This window comes from Oncorhynchus tshawytscha, linkage group LG01 (genome assembly GCF_018296145.1).
Source record: "Oncorhynchus tshawytscha isolate Ot180627B linkage group LG01, Otsh_v2.0, whole genome shotgun sequence".
NCBI lineage: Eukaryota > Metazoa > Chordata > Actinopteri > Salmoniformes > Salmonidae > Oncorhynchus > Oncorhynchus tshawytscha.
The window spans coordinates 29172566-29193549 of record NC_056429.1 but is presented as its reverse complement, the minus strand read 5'-3'; the positions used below and the strand labels follow the sequence as shown (position 1 = coordinate 29193549).

The 20984-nt window shown below is 45.5% G+C and overlaps 1 protein-coding gene across 2 annotated transcripts in view; it reads right to left on the bottom strand.

Moving 5' to 3' along the window:
* LOC112248990 (E3 ubiquitin-protein ligase SH3RF1-like) overlaps positions 1-20984 on the bottom strand; it is a 56632-nt gene continuing 35648 nt past the window's right edge. For both annotated transcript variants that reach the window (XM_024418499.2, XM_042320134.1), the window contains 9 exons: positions 18327-18422; positions 16495-16803; positions 11922-12032; positions 8913-9040; positions 7889-8059; positions 7477-7757; positions 7016-7329; positions 3683-4056; positions 1-3525 (listed from right to left, as the gene is read on the bottom strand). In XM_024418499.2, the coding sequence (XP_024274267.2) occupies positions 3357-3525; positions 3683-4056; positions 7016-7329; positions 7477-7757; positions 7889-8059; positions 8913-9040; positions 11922-12032; positions 16495-16803; positions 18327-18422 (1953 nt within the window). In that variant the 3' untranslated portion in view covers positions 1-3356. The remainder of the gene's footprint in view (positions 3526-3682; positions 4057-7015; positions 7330-7476; positions 7758-7888; positions 8060-8912; positions 9041-11921; positions 12033-16494; positions 16804-18326; positions 18423-20984) is intronic.

Sequence of the window (20984 nt, the reverse complement as noted above, 5' to 3'; positions counted from 1 at the left end):
TGGAAACCATTAGCTTTTATTGTTCTAGTTATTTTTTTTAACAAAATGTGCTATTCCCTCATACTTAATGTTTTGTTTTGAATGGATGCCAATTTCACCATGATCAGACTAACTATATAAAACTAATTATAACAACCCCGCCAAAAAAAACAAAAAAAAAAATCAAGCAAGTCACCTTGGCATGAGGAGAATCTGTTTAGTTTAATAAAGCAGACTTTAGTGCTACCTTGTGTTCCAACAAGGCATGAGATTACAGTGAAAACATGTTCACAGGAACACCGAACTGCTTCGGTTGTTCTCGAGTCAGAGAATGTCATTATTTGATCATTAAACTATGTGAAAATCAATATGACTAAACTGACTATGGTACATATGGAAGATCTTAATTTGATCACTTTGTTTGCAGGAGAACTTTGCTGCAATGCAGGAAATGTAAAACTTGCAGTGTATTTCAGGTTTGAAATGTCCAATTACGAAAAATGTATCAGCCCCTACAAAAATATCCACTAATTGTAATCCACATAATTTCTGTTGCTGCAGGACCATCCTCATGCTGTAGCAAACCGGCTCAAATTACGATCCTACATCTGTATATACCAATGGTACAGTAGTTAAATGTGTGTAATGTATGAAAAAAGTTTTTTTTTTTTTTTTTTTAAAAGGCTCATCAGTAACAGAAAGCACTCCAAATGCAAAACCCAGTTCAGCATTAGAGGTGAGGTGGAGATGGTGAATGCCAAGACAACAGTGGAACATTAGGTTCATTCTACATAGGCAAATTGAGAAGCAAACAGGTCTGAACAGTGTTTCGTACCACTTTAGAGCCTTTACTCCCAACTCAAATGTTATTTCAAAACAACATAAAACTACAACAAATCCAGCAGTCACACATAGTGGTCCCAGCTACTGTATGACAAACACCCACTTAAACATGCTCTGGAAAATATTCCCCTCAGGTCTGACAAGAAATATCCAAAATGCCTTCCAACCTCCTTATGCCTGTTGATACCCAGTTGCTAGGAGCAAACTAAGAGCAAATCTCTTGTTGCGGTAGATTAGTGCCTACAGGTCCAACCTGTCATTTAGACAGTGGCCTCAGCTGTTGATATTGCACCATAGCATCTGATAGAAGAGGCTGCAGCAGGAGGAAAACCAAGGACACTGTCCTCTTGGTATCTACCTGGTGTGCTATAGTGAAGGGAGCCCACTAACAATAGAACAGCCACTTACTGTCTATCATTGACTAATATAATCCAATTTAGACTTTTCTACACTGCCAAAAAATAGGAGATTGGATCAAATCAATGGCTCATCGTGTGGTGCTTGGTGTTTCTTACTAGCAGTGCTGTCAATCTCATTACAATGACTGAAGGCCTATGGAGGAGGATGAGGTGGAGAGTGTGTGGAGTGGGACTGGATTATTTTGAAATCAAAAGTAGCTGAGAATAAGTAGGACCCAGGGCTCTGGGGTTTCACACCCTCCAAACCCAATCAAGTCGCACCTCGCTCTCTTTTTTTTGTGCTTTGAAACAGAAAACTAAAAAACGGCTACCAAAACTCAAACCAGCCACACAAATCATATTCAAGTCAATAGAACACCTATTATCACACACATTGTATAGACGCACTGTACAGCTAAATCCGACAAAACCAAGAATCAACGTTGTCCAAGTCATTGATCGTATTTATAAAAAATTTAAATTGAAAAAAACTACTCGCAACTTCAAGGAGAAACACACTAGATTGTATTGGGGGAGTGATATCAGTGATATGGTTACATTAGGAAAACAATCTGCTTTATAAGTAAGCAGTGTTTTGTCTTGTATTGACGACACGTTAGGAATGAATTCATCTTTGAAATGAGGGTTGAGAGCCCGTGAAGGTCATACATAGAGGAGGCCTGTCAGATGTCTTGCTGCATCTCCATGCTGTAGGAGGCGCTACCCAGAGCATCTGGCGTCGTATAGATCCAAGTGGATAGAGATCTCCATGTATTGTTAAGACAGAACTATCAGAGTCGCATGATATGGTTCCTGTGTTGATCGCAATTGTGTGGGTCGTTCACTTGAGATCTTGAGCTGCAGTATGACCGATGAGGTTGGTCTACTATTAGAGTGGGGGGAACAGCTACAATGTTCATTAAGTATACACAGAACCATATACAGTAAGTAACACTTGATTGCAACATCTATGGAGTGTGTTTAGTTAACAAGTCAAAAAAGGCAAGACCAAATCAAAATCCATAATAATAATAATAATGTAAATCAACAGCAGACGCTGGCTTTCCTAACGTTATGGAAATGTTTGGAAAACCTCATCAGGCATCAGATCATCAACGGTATAATAATTCCACCAAGATGACTCTCCCGCACTCCAATAAGGGGTCCTGGAGCCCAAGGAGAAGCCATTTGGAACACCAAAAGGTTCAAGGGATACAGGAGGAGGTTGTGCAAATTCCATTTTTGGAGAGAGGTTCTGGGCCAAATTGGATGTCAAACGAATAGGTGGGTGTTTGCAATATGTCAGAAACTCCAACTACCCAACCAGAGGGTATGGAGCTAATGACATCCAGCTGATACCTTCCAGTCAATAGAAGAATATGTTCAAGGGATCAGATTGGAATTGGGCCCACCTCTACACCACCGCTACTACACCGCTGCTACACCTTTTCTTGCTTCACTGCATGTGCTGATGATGACATCACTGATTCTCCTCCCATCTGCTGTATTCTTTACGTTTGCGCTCAAACAGCCAATCAGTGGAGACACCATGCAATATTAACATGCAGCACGGCAGCCAATGAGAGACAAGCACAAAGTGATGTAGGAAACATGTCATAAGCTGACTACAACCCCTAAACCACAAAAGGTCAAGCACATCTTTTACAGAACACCCCCCGCAAAAAAACAAGTTTCAACTTGTCATATTTCCATCTATTAACAGTTCATATTATTAGTTCTGACTCTCTGGTCTTTGTTTCTTTATATACACTAAAGTGAGGAACAGTACAAGGCACACATTTAACGTTTTGAATTGTTACAGATATAAATAACTGACAAAAAGGAAATCAACAGGAGTAGTGTGCTCTCCTCCAGCTCGGTCCACCGTGCTTCCAACTGACAGCTAGCTCCTCTTCCGCTCAGTTTAAATTATTTCATCATTCTTCTCCTCTGTACTTTGAGGACCACTTTAAAATGTTGTGTATGTATCCATCTCATCCTGTCCCTAGCAACTTCAGCTGGTTGGCTCGCAGCTTGACCCCAAAACAAGGCAACAACAAAGTCAGACTTGGTTCCATTGATGGTCAGTTCATGGTATGGTCAGGTCACGGTCGGTCTACTGTGGTCAAGTGTGAGTCAGATGCCGTCTACGAAGCTGCCAGGGAACAGTCCGGTCCTGCCGTTCCTCTGGAGTGTTCCTTTGAACCAGCCGTCCTCCCTCTTCCTGTGGACAAACACTATGTCTCCCTCTTTGAGCTCCAGCTCTGCATCACTCTGAGGGGGGTAGGACACCACCACTCTGTACCTGAGAAGGGGGAGATCAGAGGGGATACTGTACTGACACATTGCAGAAGCACAGGAGATCAGAGACGCCACACACACACCACAATTCCAGCAGAATCACAACATCAGACAGACCTTTAACAATATGTCACTGTTCTACAATATAAGAAATGCTGTACCTCTCGCATAGGATTGGCCGAGCGTCGTGCTGCTGGGAGGTGAGGGAGGAGCATGCCTGGCGAGGTGGCGGGGCGATGGGGGCACATCCGTCCAGGGGGCTACTCTTACGGTGCGTTAACTCCGGGGCTGAGGAACAGGAGGATGAAGAGGCGGCAGTAGACTCAGGCTCCACAGGGCAGGGGACAGCACGGCCATGGTTACCCACGACAATGCCAGCAGAGGAGGGAGAAGGGGTAATGTCGGGGCCCATGGCCCCCTGGAAGACATCCCCCGTAGCAGCCTGCTCTGCCTCCAGGGTGGGGGATGAGGGGGGAGAGGGGCGAGACTTCTTCTTGTTAGACGACAACAGCTTCAGAATACCTTTCTTTTCCCTCTGCAGAACAAAAGAGAGAAAAATGTCAATTCACCGTGCTACTACCATGCACTTGTCTGATAATGGTGTAAGCTGTATATAGACTGTCTTACAGGAACTCACTGTGTGGGCAGTCAAATCTGCATAAATATAATCCATTGTCATGGTCATTAGGGCCAGATGAGAATTTGCTCCAGACTAAATCACTGTTGTGTAATGATGTCTTCAGGGCTACAGCCAGCAGAGTTTCTCTCACTCTCTAACTCAATTCCCAGGGCCCACCCGTGAAACAGACAGAGCTCTGTGTGAGAATTTGTTTCTAAAGATAAACTGGAAGGACTCCTGTGTTCAACAAAAAATACTGAGCGCCTGGTATTCAAAACAAGGGCACCAGAAACTCTGGGCAAATGTGAACTATTTCACCAATCCACGTTTCACATCAGCCAAATATGCTAGGCATGATAGAAGTAGCTACAGTGGCAAGAAAAAGTATATGAACCCTTTGGAAATACCTAGATTTCTGCATAAATTGGTCATCAAATTTGATCTTCATCTAGGTCTCAACAATAGACAAACAATCTGCTTAAACTAATAACAAACATCTATATGTTTTCATGTCTTTATTGAACACATCGTATAAACATTCAGAGCAGGGTGGAAAAGTATGAACACTTGGATTTAATAACAGGTTGACCCTCTTTTGGCAGCAATATCCTCAACCAAACATTTTCTGTAGTTGCGAATCAGACCTGCACAACAGTCAGGAGGAATTTTGGACCATTCCTCTTTACAAAATGGTTTCAGTTCAGCAATTTTCTTGGGGTATCTGGTGTGAACTGCTCCTGAGGTCATGCCACGGCATCTCAAATCGGGTTGAGGTCAGGACTCTAAATGGGCCACTCCAGAAGGCGTATTGTCTTCTGTTGAAGTCATTCTGTTGTTGATTTACTTTGGTGTTTTGGGTTGTTGTCCTGTTGCATCACCCAACTTCTGTTGAGCTTCAAATGGTGGACAGACAGACTAAACTCCTCTTGAAAAATGTCTTGATAAACTTGGGAATTAATTTTCCCGTCGATGATAGCAAGCTGTCCAGGCTCCAACGCAGCCCCAAACCATGATGCTCCCTTCACCATACTTTACAGTTCGGATGAGGTTTTGATGTTGGTGTGCTGTGCCTTTTTTCTCTCCACACATAGTGATATGTGTTCCTTGAAAAACAACTCAACTGTAGTTTCATCTGTCCACAGAATATTTTGCCAGTAGCGCTGTGGAACATCCAGGTGCACTTTTGCAAACTTCAGACGTGCAGCAATGTTTTTTTTGGACAGCAGTGGCTTCCTTCCGTGGTGTCCTCCCATGAACACCATTCTTGTTTAGTGTTTTACGTATCGTAGACTTGTCAACAGAGATGTTAGCATGTTCCAGAGATTTCTGTAAGTCTTTAGCTGATACTCTAGGATTCTTCTTAACCTCATTGAGAATTCTGCACTGTGCCCTTGCAGTCATCTTTGCAGGACGGCCACTCCTAGGGAGAGTAGCAACAGTGCTGAACTTTCTCCATTTATAGACAAATTGTCTTACCGTGAACTGATGAACATGAAGGCTGTCAGAGATACTTTTGTAACCCTTTCCAGCTTTATGCAAGTCAACAACTCTTAATTTAGGGTTTTCTGAGATCTCTTTTGTTTGAGGCATGTTTCACAGCAGGCAACGCTTATGGTGAGTGTTTTTATAGGGTAAGGCAGCTCTATCCAACATCTCCAATCTCGTCTCATTGATTGGGCTCCAGGTTAGCTGTCTCCAATTAGCTTTTGGAGAAGTCATTAGCCATACTTTTTCCAACCTACACTGTGAATGGAATGTTTAAATGACGTATTCAATATAGACAAGATAAACTAACTAATAACACACAAATTATTGTAAAAACACTATGTTTGTCTGTTGTTGTGACTTAGATGACTAATTTATGCAGAAATCCAGGTAATTCCAAAGGGTTCACATACTTTTTCTTGACACTATATACAAACGTGAGAGATATGCTACCATTGCAGATAGCAATACTGATGGCGAAGTTGTGGGGATGTAACGATTCACTGATGTGCATCGGTCCCCAGTTCAAATGTTTAAGATATGGAGTGCATTGGTCCGCGGGAGCCCAAACCGTGCGCAGCTTCGCGTGCTGACCAATAGGTAGGCCTATTCCTGATCTGGCACATCTGCACGTCACCTTCAGCATTCAAATGTTTGTAAAATGGCTGGCGCAATACTATCGATCAAACAAGTCGACTAAATGGGGACAGCTGTAGTTGAAAGTGTTCTACAGGGATGCTGGCCATGTTGACTCCAATGCTTCCCACAGTTGTGTTAAGTTGGCTGGTGGACCGTTCTCTTGATACACACATGAAACTGTTGTGTAAAAAAAACAGCAGCATTGCAGTTCTTGACACAAACCGGTGCTCCGGCACCTACTACTATACCCTGTTCAAAAGGCACTTAAATCTTTTGTCTTGCCCATCAATCCCTCCGAATGACACGCATACAAATATCCATGTCTCAATTGTCTCAAGGCTTCAAAATCCTTCTTCAATTAACTTGTCTCCTCCCCTTCATCTATGTTGATTTAAGTGGATTTCACAAGTGACATCAATAAGAGATCACAGCTTTCACCTGGTCAGTCTGTCATGGAAAGAGCAGGTGTTCTTAATGTTTATTATGAGATAGGGGTGAAATCTAAAGTTGTGCTATATATCAGCTCCATCAGCAGATTTTAATTCAGAATGGAAAATTAATGTGTTCATTCATCAAATGTTAGTGCATCAAATCGTATCACATCAAACCGAATCGCATCGTTTCAAACTAAAACATATCGTTCCTGTATGGTATCGGACCCCAAGTATCTAGATACGTCTGGAAAGGGATCGATGCACATCCCAATTTGATTTGATTTGATTTGAACTAGGGTGCTATCACGAATGCCCACCTTGCCATCCTTGTCCAGCCGACAGGCGAGGGAGGAGTTAGCTGACATGGAGTTGCCGTTGCCAGGGGCGACAGGCATGGTGAGGACTGCCACTTGTCGCAGGGCATCGCCATCCAGGGACGCGGCGCTGACGTTTGGCGGGGTGAGGGAGGCAGCAGCACATCCCAGTGCCACCCCAGCACGGACACAGCCCTGGGCAGGGTTGGAGGAGGAGGAGCAGGTCTGGGATTGGCACACTGCCAGGTAGGCTACAGATGTCTGTGACTGGATGGGCGTCACAGCAGCCGTGGGCCGGTCCTGACTGTGGCATGCAGCTGGGGGCAGAGGAGAGGCACGTGGTTAGACCATACACACAGAACCATATGCCCCTTTCATCATAAATTCACAATCACATACACTATCCTACACTGGCTACATAGAATGTATGCTTGCACCCTTCCTCTTCCCCCAGGGGACCCTACCTGTCCTGACAGCATTGCGTGCCTGGTTAACAGTCATCTGGGACGTCATGTGCATGAGCACCTTGGCCTGTCCCGTTGTCACGTGAGCAGCAGTCACCATGCCCGCGGGTAAAGGGCTGGCGAGGGCGGGGCCCGGGCAGATGGGGAGGGCCTTGTTGAAGTCAGGCCCTGGAACAATGGCCCCCAGAGGAGTGGAGGAGGGGCTGACGATGGTGACCCCTCGCCCAGCCTGGGTGCACAGAGCAAGGGGCGCTTTGAGTTGGGTGCTGCCGGACACTGTCCTAATGGGACAAACAGAGGACAGGGAGGAAGGGTTAGGGCAGGGGAGCCTTAGGAACGCTGCATATACAGAGATAATCAGTGTGTACATGTGTGTGTGTGTGTGTGGGGGCGTGTAATGTCTGCGTCAGACCTGCTGACGGGGCTCATGTAATTGCCAGGAAACACTCCTATCTTGCCAGTGTGCATGGAGGTGCCTTTGAACCATCCATCTTGACAGCGCTCCAGCACCAGGAACATCTCTCCCTTCCTCAGCTCCAACTCATCCTCCTTACGGGGGGTGTAGGGAAACAGGGCCACGTAGCTGGAGAAGGAGGCGAGAGAGACGGGGAACATCAAACACATATATGGACACACACACAGGGGACTGTCCAATTACCCTCAGGAGGAAATGAGTCAATCGAAGACGTGTTGTGTGTTTCGAACATTTAGTCTGTCACGAGCTAAATTTATCCCCCCTACCACAGTCTAAAGAATGTTCGTCAACATCTCCTCTCTCTCGCTCTGAAACCCTTACTGGAAGACAGAGGCGGACAGTCCCTTCTGGACTTGTCTTCCTACAGTACATTAAGAGACAGCTGCACTATACTACTGTAGAGGAATGCTATGGTTACGTTCTGAATGACACAGCTATGTGGGTCAGGGCACCACGGAGGTGCTGTAAAGGGAGTGGGAAAGGCATGTCTCCAGGAACCTCAGAGGCTTTAAAGAACCACTGCTAAAAGACAGCATAGACACTTTCACTGGTGTCAGGGGAGGGGAAATGAAGAAAAATGTAGACACACACGGACAGATACACGCTTTGGGGAGGTGGGCCGTATTTAATTCCAATCAGGTGTCCGGAGTCTCAGAGGAGTAATGATGTGAGGGGCCAGGGGTCAAAGGTGACAGACAGGGTCTCTGATAGGACCCAGGAGACTGTTCCCCACAGGTGTTGCCCTTTCATCAGTCAACGGAGCTCTGGGTCAACCTCTGGTGCTCCACACTGACAGCTTAGGGGTCATTCAGAGGCTTGGAGAACTCCCAGAACCCACCCAGAAGGACCCATGCCCTAGCCATGTGTGGAACCTGCTGTTTCACTGCATGTTCTCTCGGGATTAGCATGCTTGTACTTTATACGTGGAAGAGTGTTATATGCATCATGTGTGTGTACTCACACTGTGGGTCTTTGCCGCCCACTCTGTTCGCTAGTGCTGGGGGAGGGTCTCTGACTGGCAGCCAACGAGGAGGCTGCTCCCACCGCTGAGGATTGTGGTGGAGGCGGCGGGGGAGGAGGGCGAGCATCCTGTCAATGAAAAACAAACAACAACGACAGTCTGAAAGAGATTAGACAGCATATTAGAACAGTTTACAGTGAGCTTGTAAACTTGGGGGGGTCTTGAGTCCTCTGAAACATGACCCGCCAAACTGCGCCAGCTGCACCAATGTGTCAGAGGAAACACCATTCAACTGACAACAAAAGTCAGCTGCAGGCGCCTGGCCCGCCACAAGGAGTCGCTAGAGCACGATGAGCCAAGTAAAGCACCCCCGGCCAAACCCTCCACTAACCCGGATGGCGCTGGGACAATTGTGCGCTGCCCTATGGGTCTCCCGATCCCAGCCGGTTGTGACACAGCCTGGGATCGTACCCGGGTCTGTAGTGACACCTCTAGCACTGCGATGCAGTGCCTTAGATCACTGCGCCACTCGGGAGGCCCACCCCTGGCCTTTTAACCAATGACTGACTAGGTGTTACATATTGAGAGAAACTGGTCAGTGAAAGAGGGATATCATTTACTATGTTCAATGAGGGAGAGTATCGCTTGACAGAGGTTTGGTCTTGTCCCCAACTTCCCCTGAGATCTGGGAAGGAATCTCCAGCATGCTTGTTTGCTTGTTTGTTGCTATAGAAATGACACTGGGGCCTGGTGAATCCATTGCTGTGTTTAATGAGGACCATATGAAAGTAAAAACATTTCTTGAAACATTATATAGTTCAGCCCACAGGCCCGCAGTGAGCGGATTCCACTGGGCTCTACTCCTTGTTCTGCCTCTAACGGGACAGAAACCAGACCTAAACAACTATTACACAATCATACACAGACACATTGGCGTACTGAGAAAGAGGTGGGTTTCTTCTAAACATGTGTAACTATCCACGTACAGTGACTTCAGAAAGTAGTTATACCCATTTTCTTGTTACAGCCTGAATTCCAAATGGATTCTCACCCATCTACACACAATATCCCATAATGACAAAAATGAAAACACGTTTAGACATTTTAGCTAATTTATTTAAAATGAAACACAGAACCATCTAATTTACGTAATTATTCAGACCCCTTTGCTATGACACTCCAAATTGAGCTCAGGTGCATCCAATTTCCCTTGATCACCCTTGAGATGTCGTTACAATTTGATTGGATTCCACCTGTGGCCAATTCAGTTTGGACATGATTTAGAAAGAAACACACCGGTCTACAAGGTCCCACAGTTGACAGTGCATGTCAGAGCAGACACTACACCATGAAGTCTGTAGATCTCTGAGATAGAATTGTGATGAGGCTTACATCTGGGGAAGGGTTTAACAATTTCTTGAGTGTTGAAAGTTTCCAAGCGCACCGTGGTTTCCATCACTGGAAAATGATAAAAATATGTAACTACCCAGACGTCAAAACCAAACTGAGCAACCGGGCAAGGACGACCTTGTTCAGGGAGGTGACCAAGAACCCAATGGCCACTGACAGAACTACAGAGTTCCTTGGCTGAGATGGGAGAACCTGCCAGAAGGACAACAGTCTCTATAGCACTACACCAATCTGGGCTTTATGGGAGTGGCCAGACGGAAGCCACTCCCGAGAAAAAGGCACATTACAGCACGCCTGGAGTTTGCAAAAAAGGCACGTGAAAGATTCTGTCTTCCGATGATAATTTTTTAAAGATATTTGGCCTGAATGCAAAGCGCTATGTCTGGAGAAAGCCAGGCACAGCTCATCACCCGTCTAACACCACCACTACCGTGAAGCATGGTGGTGGCAGCATCATGCCATGGGGATTCTTTTCAGCAACTGGGACTGGGAGACTGGTAAGGATAGAGGGAACAATGAATGGAGCTTATATACAGGCAAATTCTTGATGAGAACCTGCTTCACAGTGCAAACAGACTGGGGGTGAAGATTTACGTTCTGACAGGACAATGACCCTAAGCATATAGCCAAAGCAACGCTGGAATGGCTTCAGAACAAGAATGTGAAAGTCCTTGAGTTGCAAAGCCAAAGCCCAGACTTGAATCGCATTGAAAATCTGTGGAAAGACTTGAAGATTGCGGTTCACAGCCACTTCCCATCTAACTTAACAAAGCTTGAGAGAATCTGCAAGGAAGAAAATCCCCAAATCCAGATGTGCAAAGCTGAAACAGACATACCCAAGATGACTCAAAGCTGAAACAGAAATACCCAAGATGACTCAAAGCTGCAATCGCCACCAAAGGTGATAAAGCATTGACTCGTGTGAATCCTTATGGAAATTAGATATTTCATTTTCAATACATTTTCAAACATTTCTAAAAACATGTTTTCACTGTCATTATGGGGTATTGCGTGTAGATAGGTGAAACAGAAACAAAAATGGATTTCAGGCTGAACAAAATGTGGAATAAGTCAAGGGGTATGAATACTTTGACGGCACTGTATCTGCAGAGAAATAAACAAGGAACAAGATAAATGTGTCTCAACTTGACATTAACAGGCCTGAGGAGCAGACAGACATAACTACTATGGAGCAATGGGGGAGGGGGAGGGAGTAGGGAGTGGCACAGCACTCAGAAAGGCCTACATGCTTGTGTGCGCGCGCTGCCGACGCTAGAGCGGAGATAATTAGATTGCCTGCAGGCCAGAGAAATCATCTGTACAGAAACATCATGTAGAGTTCTCCATTGAAGCGGAGTGCTCAACCTTTATGTATACATTCTCAGCAGTACCACATAGCAACACAGCCACACACCCTTCCCCACACTCCACTGAACACTGCACAGCCATGGCAGCAGACGCCCATACGCTACTGTATGCAGGTTCCGTTTTAAGAGGAACCTGATGTAAGTGAAGTGCCATGGGCCAATTAAAAATCTTTTAAAGCCAGTATTAGAGGCCCCGTAGTGTAGTTTCAGTTGAAGAGAGAACTTCACCTACCACAGGGATGGATGTGTAGCTCGTCTCCGGGGGAAACGTGAAGACAGTTGCCGTAGTAACAGGACTGCTGGGGGGAGGGGTCACTATGAGTCCAGCTGTGCAGATGTGTACCTGTTGAGGATGGACAAAGTCAGACAACTTCCTCAATACCACCACTACTCCTAATAGCATTACACACAGAGCACAGGACTGTGTGCTAGAACAACTATGGTATTTCAACGATAGTTGCATCCCTCCATTTGTGCTAGTCTGTCTCCTCGCATCCAGTCTCACATGGAAGACTTGTTTGATCTGACAGACTAGTTATTTCATCTCTAAACAGGGTTGGGCAGTAACTGATTACATTCAATCAGATTACAAAAAAAAAAAACAGTACCCAGTTACATTACCAGCACAAATATTGTAATCAGATTAGAGATACTTTTGAAAAACTAGATGATTCCTTATTGGATTACTTTTCAATTCAGAAAGGATGTTCGCGAAATAATATATTGACACATTTCTGTTTTCTCAATGACGTTCAAGTCAGCATTGAAAAAGGCGCAGGTTCAAGTTTTTTTTCCACCTGAGTGAGTCTAACCACAAGTCAGAGACCACTATGATGACATACCAAATGCATAAAATGGATCCCTTTTGTCTTCATCTAATACCTCTTATAGGGAAAGTCATCAATTTACAATACTGAGTTTGGGTAATCCAAAAGTTACATTACTGATAACAACTTGACAGGTAACTAGTAACTAACAGATTACATTTAGAAAGTCACCTACCCAACCCAGTCTCTTAAACATGTCACACATGGCCTTAAAATGTCACATTGAAATGAAATGTCGCCTTCACAGCAGCGGTGGAGCCAATTGGCTAAGTCAAGCTGTGCTGGTGTCCTGATGACACGCTTGGCTGGGTGAGGTCATATGACTGTCAAGAACAAGTTTCCATTGGCCGGGTGAAGACGGATAACTGCTGAGGCCCCTTGCTGAGAGAGAGTGAACCACAGTGATTCACGCATTGCGCGACACTGACTCACACGTTGCATGACACTGACTCACAGGGCAATACTGTTGGACACACAATGTCTCCTTGTACCCTTTACTCCCCGCAAGCCATGCATGACTGCCCCAGACAGAGCAGAGCAGCCGAAAGGTAAATCATTACCGAGGACCCACGTCAAACTCAAATCAACTGTGTAGCAGGGGACGGTGCAATGAGGCAAGACGGCCACAGAAAACGTCTCATCGTGAGGGGCTGCAGTACCCACACTTGCAGTACTGTACTAGGCTATATCTGTGTTGAGCATTTAGCTATATGTGTATGAGCCACATATGTGAGTATGTGTACAGCACATCAGTTACAACGTAACAGTGTTTCCAATTTACAACACATTAAAAGAGTAGCAGTTCTGTTTTCATACACTACGGGCTCCTTTAGTCAACAGTCTCTTCAAGTCCATTCCCTCTGAAATAAAAGCAGTGGACAGAGGGCGTGTTCATTTCCATACACTCCCTCCCTCCCTCTGGCCCCCCGGGCAACAACTGCTTCCCGTGGTTGTTTTTCAGTCTGCTTTGAAGGAGCGAGAGAAGAGAGGCGAGCGGCCGAGTCACAGATTCCACCTGGGGTCTCTCTCCATCTTTATGTGTTTTTATTAAGCCCATTAATCTAGAAATCAAACCATCATGGGTCGTACAGCGCCTGTTTCAAAGAGTAGGCTCACCTCCCAGGTGGGAACGGAGGTTTTATAATAAAGTGTGTCTCGTTCATAATGAGGGCAGATAAAGTCTGAAGAGTTTAAAATACATCATTCTCCCCTCCCTGTGTGGCCAAGGCTTTAATGAGAGCTGATCATCCCAAAATGAAAAGGTATATGGATGCACAAAAATACTCAGACAGTTTCTGGAGAAACGGTCAGCACACACACACACACACACACACACACACACACACACACACACACACAGAGGAATGCTAGCAGTTGGAGAAAGGATTTGTGAGAATGCTGTTTCCCAGGAGAAGCTGTGGGTAAAGCATGTTAGTGTGTCTGAAATGTGTTGCAGCCCAATGCCCAAGGGGGTGAGACAGCGAGAAGACACTCAAATAGTACATTCTATTCTCCTACTCAAAATATAACCAAGAAGAGAATCACACCCTCCAAAATCAATGCTCAATTTCTGACTGCTGCAACAGTCAGAAAAAGCCGGGGACTACGAGGGAGACCACTGAATGCTGTCAAACGACAGACTATAAAGCCATGTTGGTTTAATAGGTAAAGAAAAGTCACATTTTTTAAGATACACTACATGACCAAAAGTATGTGGACACCTGTTCATCGAACATCTCGTAAAAAAAGAATGGAGTTGGTCCCTCCTTTGCTGCCATAACAGCCTCCACTCTACTGGGAAGGCTTTCAAGAAGCCACGAGCATTAGTGCGGTTGGGCATTGATGTTGGGCGATTAGGCCAGGCGCGCAGTCAGCATTCCAATTCATCCCAAAGATGTTCAATGGGGTTGAGGTCAGGGCTCTGTGTAGGCCAGTCAAGTTCTTCCACACCAATCTCAACCAACTATTTCTGTATGGACCTCGCTTTGTGCACGGGGCTGTTGCCACAAAGTTGGAGCACAGAATAATCTAGAATGTCATTGCATGCTGTAGCGTTAAGATTTCCCTTCACTGGAACTACGAGGCCTAGCCGGACCATGAAAAACAGCCCCAGATCATTATTCCTTCACCAAAACTTTAGTTGGCACTATACATTGGGGCAATTAACATTTTCCTGGCATCCCAACAAACCCAGATTTGTCCGTCAGACTGCAAGATGGTGAAGCGTGATTCATCACTCCAGAAAACGTATTTCATCACTCCAGAAAACATACTTCTCCAGTCCAAGCTATACACCACTCCAGCCGACCCTTGGCATTGCGCATGGTGATCTTAGGCTTGTGTGCGGCTGCTCGGCCATGGAAACCCATTTCATGACGCTCCCGACGAACAGTTATTGCGCTGACGTTGCTTCCAGAGACAGTTTGGAACTTGGTAGTTAGTATTGCAACCGATGACCAATTTTTACGCGCTACGCGCTTCAGCACTTGCCGTTACGGTTCTGTGAGTTCGTGTGCCTTATCACTTCACGGCTGAGCAGTTGTTGCCTCTAGATGTTTCCACTTCCCAATAACACAGTTGACTAGGGCAGATATAGCAGGGCAGACATTTGACGAACTGATTTGTTGGAAAGGCGGCATCCTTGTGCTACGTTGTCACAGCTCTTCAGTAAGGCCATTCTACTGCCAATGTGTGTCTATGGAGATTGCATGGCTGTGTGCTCAGATATATACACCTGACAGCAACAGGTGTGGCTGAAATAGCCAAATTCACTCTTTGGAGGGATGTCCACAAACTTTTGTATATATAGTGTCATTCAAACCAAAATAATACTCATGAAATGAAGTCAACATTTAACCATCATGTGAAGAGAGTGTATGCTCATTGGCAATGTCAGTATAGAAGTCCCTACTCTGTATACCAAGCAGGCTGGTGTGAGGCAGCTGTCGTCTCAATGCTCCTCTACGCTGTTCTCCACTGGAGAGAAAATGGAAGAAAAAAAACTAAGCAACCTACTGAAGGTTCTCACAGCCCCCCGTCAGTCACAAAACGCTTCAGCCTGCCTGACACGCTAACTAATCATCTGTCTGTCAATCTTATAGTCTGCGTGCCTGTCTGCCTGCTAAACTGTCTGCCTGCCTGCCTGTGTCTGTCAAGCCCCCAGCCACCCCACCCTCTCTCTCTCTCTCTCGCTACAGAGCCTGACAACCACGGAGCAGCTGTGAGTGGTTGCCATTCCGAGGTTGCTGTGGAAACCTCGGGGGCTAAGCTGGAGTCTTTTTTTGCGGGCGAGTGGAGTCACGCAGCCTTAATTTCAAACGCTTGGACGAAGCCTTGGCCTGTTCTGCATGACGTGGGGAGAGAGGGAGGGGAGTGTGGGTAATTGCTGACATAAGGAGAGTGGGAATCTTTATCGGGGAACAAAAATATCTGATGAAAACAAGAGTGTGGAATCTGCTTCTTGTTTGTTGCGTGGGCGTCTTTAGTGCACATAGTTTCCCTCGGTTACGCACTCATTACGCCTGATTAACAAGCCCAGATGGACAGTGTGGAGCCGACATGGACAGGAAGCAGGACACACACTGAGGGTTATGACAGATCTGGTGACAAAGTGACAAGTCCATCATCACCTATCCCACAAAATCAATGGCAGTGATTATACACTAGTCCATAGTACAGACACCCACCCATAGACAAATTAGCTGTTTTGCTGGCCAACATGACGGTTTTTACAATTCTGTTTTTTAAGGGCGTTGTTCAGAACAAAATTCTACATTAAATTGTCAAGGAATTCATTACTAGGTACAATAGACTTTAGGTTCCGGGTAAATTAATTCCATTCATCATATACAAGAGTGCTTCAGACATAAGGTTCTCTCGATTTAGTGGCTTCCTCGTTGAATACAAGGCCCCTAACCAAACAGTACAAAGACACTGGACAAGAGGTAACGCAGTAGCTCCCTCTCCCTCCTATCTCACCTGTGAGGGTGCGCTGCAGGACAGTCCTCCGCTGATCTCGCTGATGCGTGCGGCTGCCGTGGGGTTGGAGGAGCTGATAAGGACCGGCCCACTGATCTCCATGGAGTGTCTCTGGGGGGGCGGGGCCAGACAGGGCTTGTGGGACATGGTGAGGGAGGTGAACGAGTGGCGCTTCTTACTGTTCTTCTTCTCCCCGGCCCGGTGGGGGCCCCCGTTACTCTGGGGGCCCGACGAGGCCCCCTCGCCAGAGTCCCCACTGGAGTCCCCAGGCTTGTCTAACTCAATCAGCTGGCGGGCCGCAGAGTTAAACTACAGAAAGAGAGAGGGAACAGGATGATATAGGGAAGGGAAGGTGGGAAAAGGTGAAGGGAGAACATGGAGAGCAGGATGTGGAGGGGTAGATAGGAGACAAAGGGAGTTGTTAATATGATAATGAAAGCTGTCACTCCTCATAATGAAACTAGCCGTAGTGAAAACCAGCCTTTGCCGTTATCTGATGGGAGAAAGCAGTGTGCTGAGAATGCAGCCAGTGCCAGGGGGTTGAGAGAGGACCTTGGGCTCAGGGGGAGTGGAGGGTTTTCAGGCAGCCAGCGAGCGGAGGAGACTGCAGGCCTTCACGGCCTCTTTCGTGTGAGGCAGGAATCAAAGGAGGAACACTAAAAAGGGTTTAGCTAATCACAGGGAGGACGAGGGAGCACTCCACGACACAGATAGCCCCGAGCTGCTCTTCCTCTACTTAGAACATCAAAGCGGAGAATTTTCACACCAATCCTGAGGAGAGGCAGTGCTAAGCTGGGTTCACCAAGTGGTCCCGTGTACACACGTAGCACTAGATCAGATGTACAGCCAAGTATATACAGCCAAATATAGAACGGGTATCAGTATAGAATCACTGCACAGACAGAACTCCCATTCCATAATCAAGTGTGGTTATGCAAGACCTAGATTTGAGTTTGTCCTCTATGACAGTGCCAGAATTGTTCATATTTTCTTTTAAAAAGATATTTACTGTGTGACATATGCTGAATGTACAGTGCTCATCATTTGGATATTTGTGTAACCTGTGCGAGACACGAGTGAAAAATGTCTTCCTTGGAGGAAAACATAGTATGTCTCTTGCTGTGAAAACACAGCCAATTGTATAGGCACGAATGGTTTCGCATCCATTCCCTTCAAAGACGCCCCCGTCGGGATATTAGACAAACCTAAAAATCTGTCACATAAATAGGGCCTTTTTCTCCTCCTCTGCTTCTAAGAATGTCAATTTCGACATCAGAGTCAAAGATTACCTTCACAAAAGCATTCACACGGAAAAAGGTCTTGCCTTCCTCAAATTGTGCTTCCTTTTATGACGTGTCTCCGCCCACTCCTGTGTTTCTCTCTACCATGCTCCTCCATTAAGAGAGAAATGATGTTCTAAAAGGTTCTCATAGTGCCACTAGTTACTTCTGCATGTTACTTCTACATTCTCCAGTTATGTTTCAGGTCTATTACACAGGTAAGGTTCATCATCCCAGCAGACAGTTCTCTACTAAAACAGCAGTGATCAGTGAGGCTTTAGTAGGACAGTGAATTACCTCAGGATGCCCAATCAGCAGTAAATCTACTGGCATGTTTAGTACTTTGGTGAAATATATTTTGACCGTTTTCAGGGGCGAAGCAACAGGGGAGAGCAGAGAGAGCACTAATGTGCACATTTTGCAAGATGTCTAATAAAGCAAAAATGATAGCACTAACACACTCAGCATTTTCTAACCTCTTCCTGAGGTAAAATGGTCCCCTGGACACATCAGGGACGCTCCGGTTAACACCTGGAGGAACATTTCGCTTACCTCGACATATGATATGGGGAAGATTCCTATTTTATCCCCCAGCATTCCCTCTGCCCAGTTTTCATCCACTCGGCGAATCACAGTCAGAATATCATCCTAGAAGAGAAAATATACAGAGTTTGTTACCGGGCAGACTGTCATTAAAGATGCTGCTAACCAGCAGAGTTTTAGATCCTTTATGAAGAGAGAGAGAGAGAGAGAGAGACCATGTTTTATTAAAAACTAAAAGGAAGTGCCCACATTAAGGCTAGACTGCATTATAAGAGCAATAAACTGGATCCTGTTTAGAAAGGAACAAGCTAAGCACTTTCCTTTGTTACAGATTTTGCTCATAAGACATAAAAAACAGCAGACAGCTTATAAAAGATAGAAATTAATGACCCATTGGCTATATTTGAATAGATCCAGGAATGAAGTAAATTAGCAACAGGGGTTGAAACCGGTTCAGGGATATGTTAAAATAACAATTATTTTACATTTATACTGTTCTGAAACAGAACCATTATTTTAAACATATGGGAACCGGTTAATGCCTTTCTTTTACGTTCTGGCCATTTTTTTTCCAGTCCCACAAAAATCACATCAAAGCTCTATTCATGTGACAGTTTTTAGCGTCTATGCAAAGCCCTCACTCTGTCACTCAGAAACATGTTCCAGTGTCTGCCTGTCAGTGCATGTGTAGGCTACCTGCCACTGCATAGGTTACTGTAGAATGCTGACGATGTTACAACTGGGATTCAGAAATTAGGGAGAGAAATGTTTAATTAGAGAAAAATTTAACTGTTTCAATGCTAGTTAAGGATACTATAATGTAATCTAATTCAGATAACACGTGTCATAAGATGCCCAGCACTTCAAGTCAAGACTCCTGCTCCACCTGAAAAATTTCAATTGCATCTCATTTGAGGTTTAAAAAGGAACAATATAAACCGGTACTTTTTGGGGGTTTTTGAACCGGTTCAGAACTTTATTTTTCTGGTTAGAACAGTGGAATGAAGAAAAAAATATGGTTCTGTTCAGAACGAAACAATTGGAAAATAATTTGTTCCAACCCGCTTAGCAATTGTAGCGCAGGTGCAGTGTGAGCTTGGAAAACTGGTTCTCTTACACTAGGAGGGAAAATGTATTGCATAAGCTCAGCAGGACACGTCCACAAAGACCGCCACGAACGCACTCAGAGTGTGGTCAGGGTTAAGCCACAGAGCTTTTACAATCAACAGTAGAGCTGTTAGATGCTCCAAAAACAGGAAAATGGCAGCTTAGAAAATAAACAGTTTAGGTTGTAATTAAAACTCGTTACTATGTCCTATGTGGTACGTCTGTAAAGTCTAGTGTCGTCACGATACCCACATTTTACAAAACGATACCAGGCCAAGTATCACGATGTATGACATAGAAGTTCTCACACACACCACTCATAAGCACACTCAAACACACACGACTCCCAACTTTAAAAAAATGTTAGGCACCGAACAGAATGTAAGGTGCACCAGAAAAAGATACATTTTCGATATAGTTAGGCCTATATGAATCCTACCTTTGAATAAACATCGTGAGTAGCAGACCCTTTTCCTTTCTTCCTTTGTCAATCAAATTAGCCTACATCTACTGTGAGGTTACCAGGTTGTTAGCTAGATAGGTAACATGACTGAAAATTGTGTGTTATCAAACCAATAATTAGCTGTCCGGGATTGGTTTAAAAACATCTCGCGACATGGTTTGTGAAATTATATCAAATGCGCGCAAAATCGCGCAGGAAGAAAAAAACGTTCGCTCCGGTTATACGAGTCTACATTTTTTTTTTCATACCATTTGACATTTTCTATGTCGTTAACCATGCTGTTGCAGAGCTGTTTTCTTCTCTGGCACTGCTGCATGGCAGCGAACTTGCAAAGCCTATACTCAGACTGGCCTGTGCTCTTGTTATATCAGGGATGAAATGATATACAATGTATCAACTTTGCTCGCTCTGTGCTCTGCTCCAATGTATCGAATGTAACAGAAGACTCATCAGGGACTCCATCAAGGCTATATTATATTTACAAAACTGATGGAGGAATAGATGTGCAGGGAGGGCAGAAGGAGAGAAGCAGGTGGGTGAGGGCTGGTAGAGGATGCTGAGAGAAGCAGGTGGATGAGGGCTGGTAGAGGATGCTGAGAGAAGCAGGTGGGTGAGGGCTGGTAGAGGATGCTGAGAGAAGCAGGTGGGTGAGGGCTGGTAGGGGATGCTGAGAGAAGCAGGTGGATGAGGGCTGGTAGGGGATGCTGAGAGAAGCAGGTGGATGAGGGCTGGTAGGGGATGCTGAGAGAAGCAGGTGGATGAGGGCTGGTAGGGGATGCTGAGAGAAGCAGGTGGGTGAGGGCTGGTTGTGGATGCTGAGAGAAGCAGGTGGATGAGGGCTGGTAGGGGATGCTGAGAGAAGCAGGTGGATGAGGGCTGGTAGGGGATGCTGAGAGAAGCAGGTGGGTGAGGGCTGGTAGGGGATGCTGAGAGAAGCAGGTGGGTGAGGGCTGGTAGGGGATGCTGAGAGAAGCAGGTGGGTGAGGGCTGGTAGAGGATGCTGAGAGAAGCAGGTGGATGAGGGCTGGTAGAGGATGTGGCTGGCTGATCACATCTGCCACATGTGATATGCGCATGAAAGTGAACTGGACATTGGA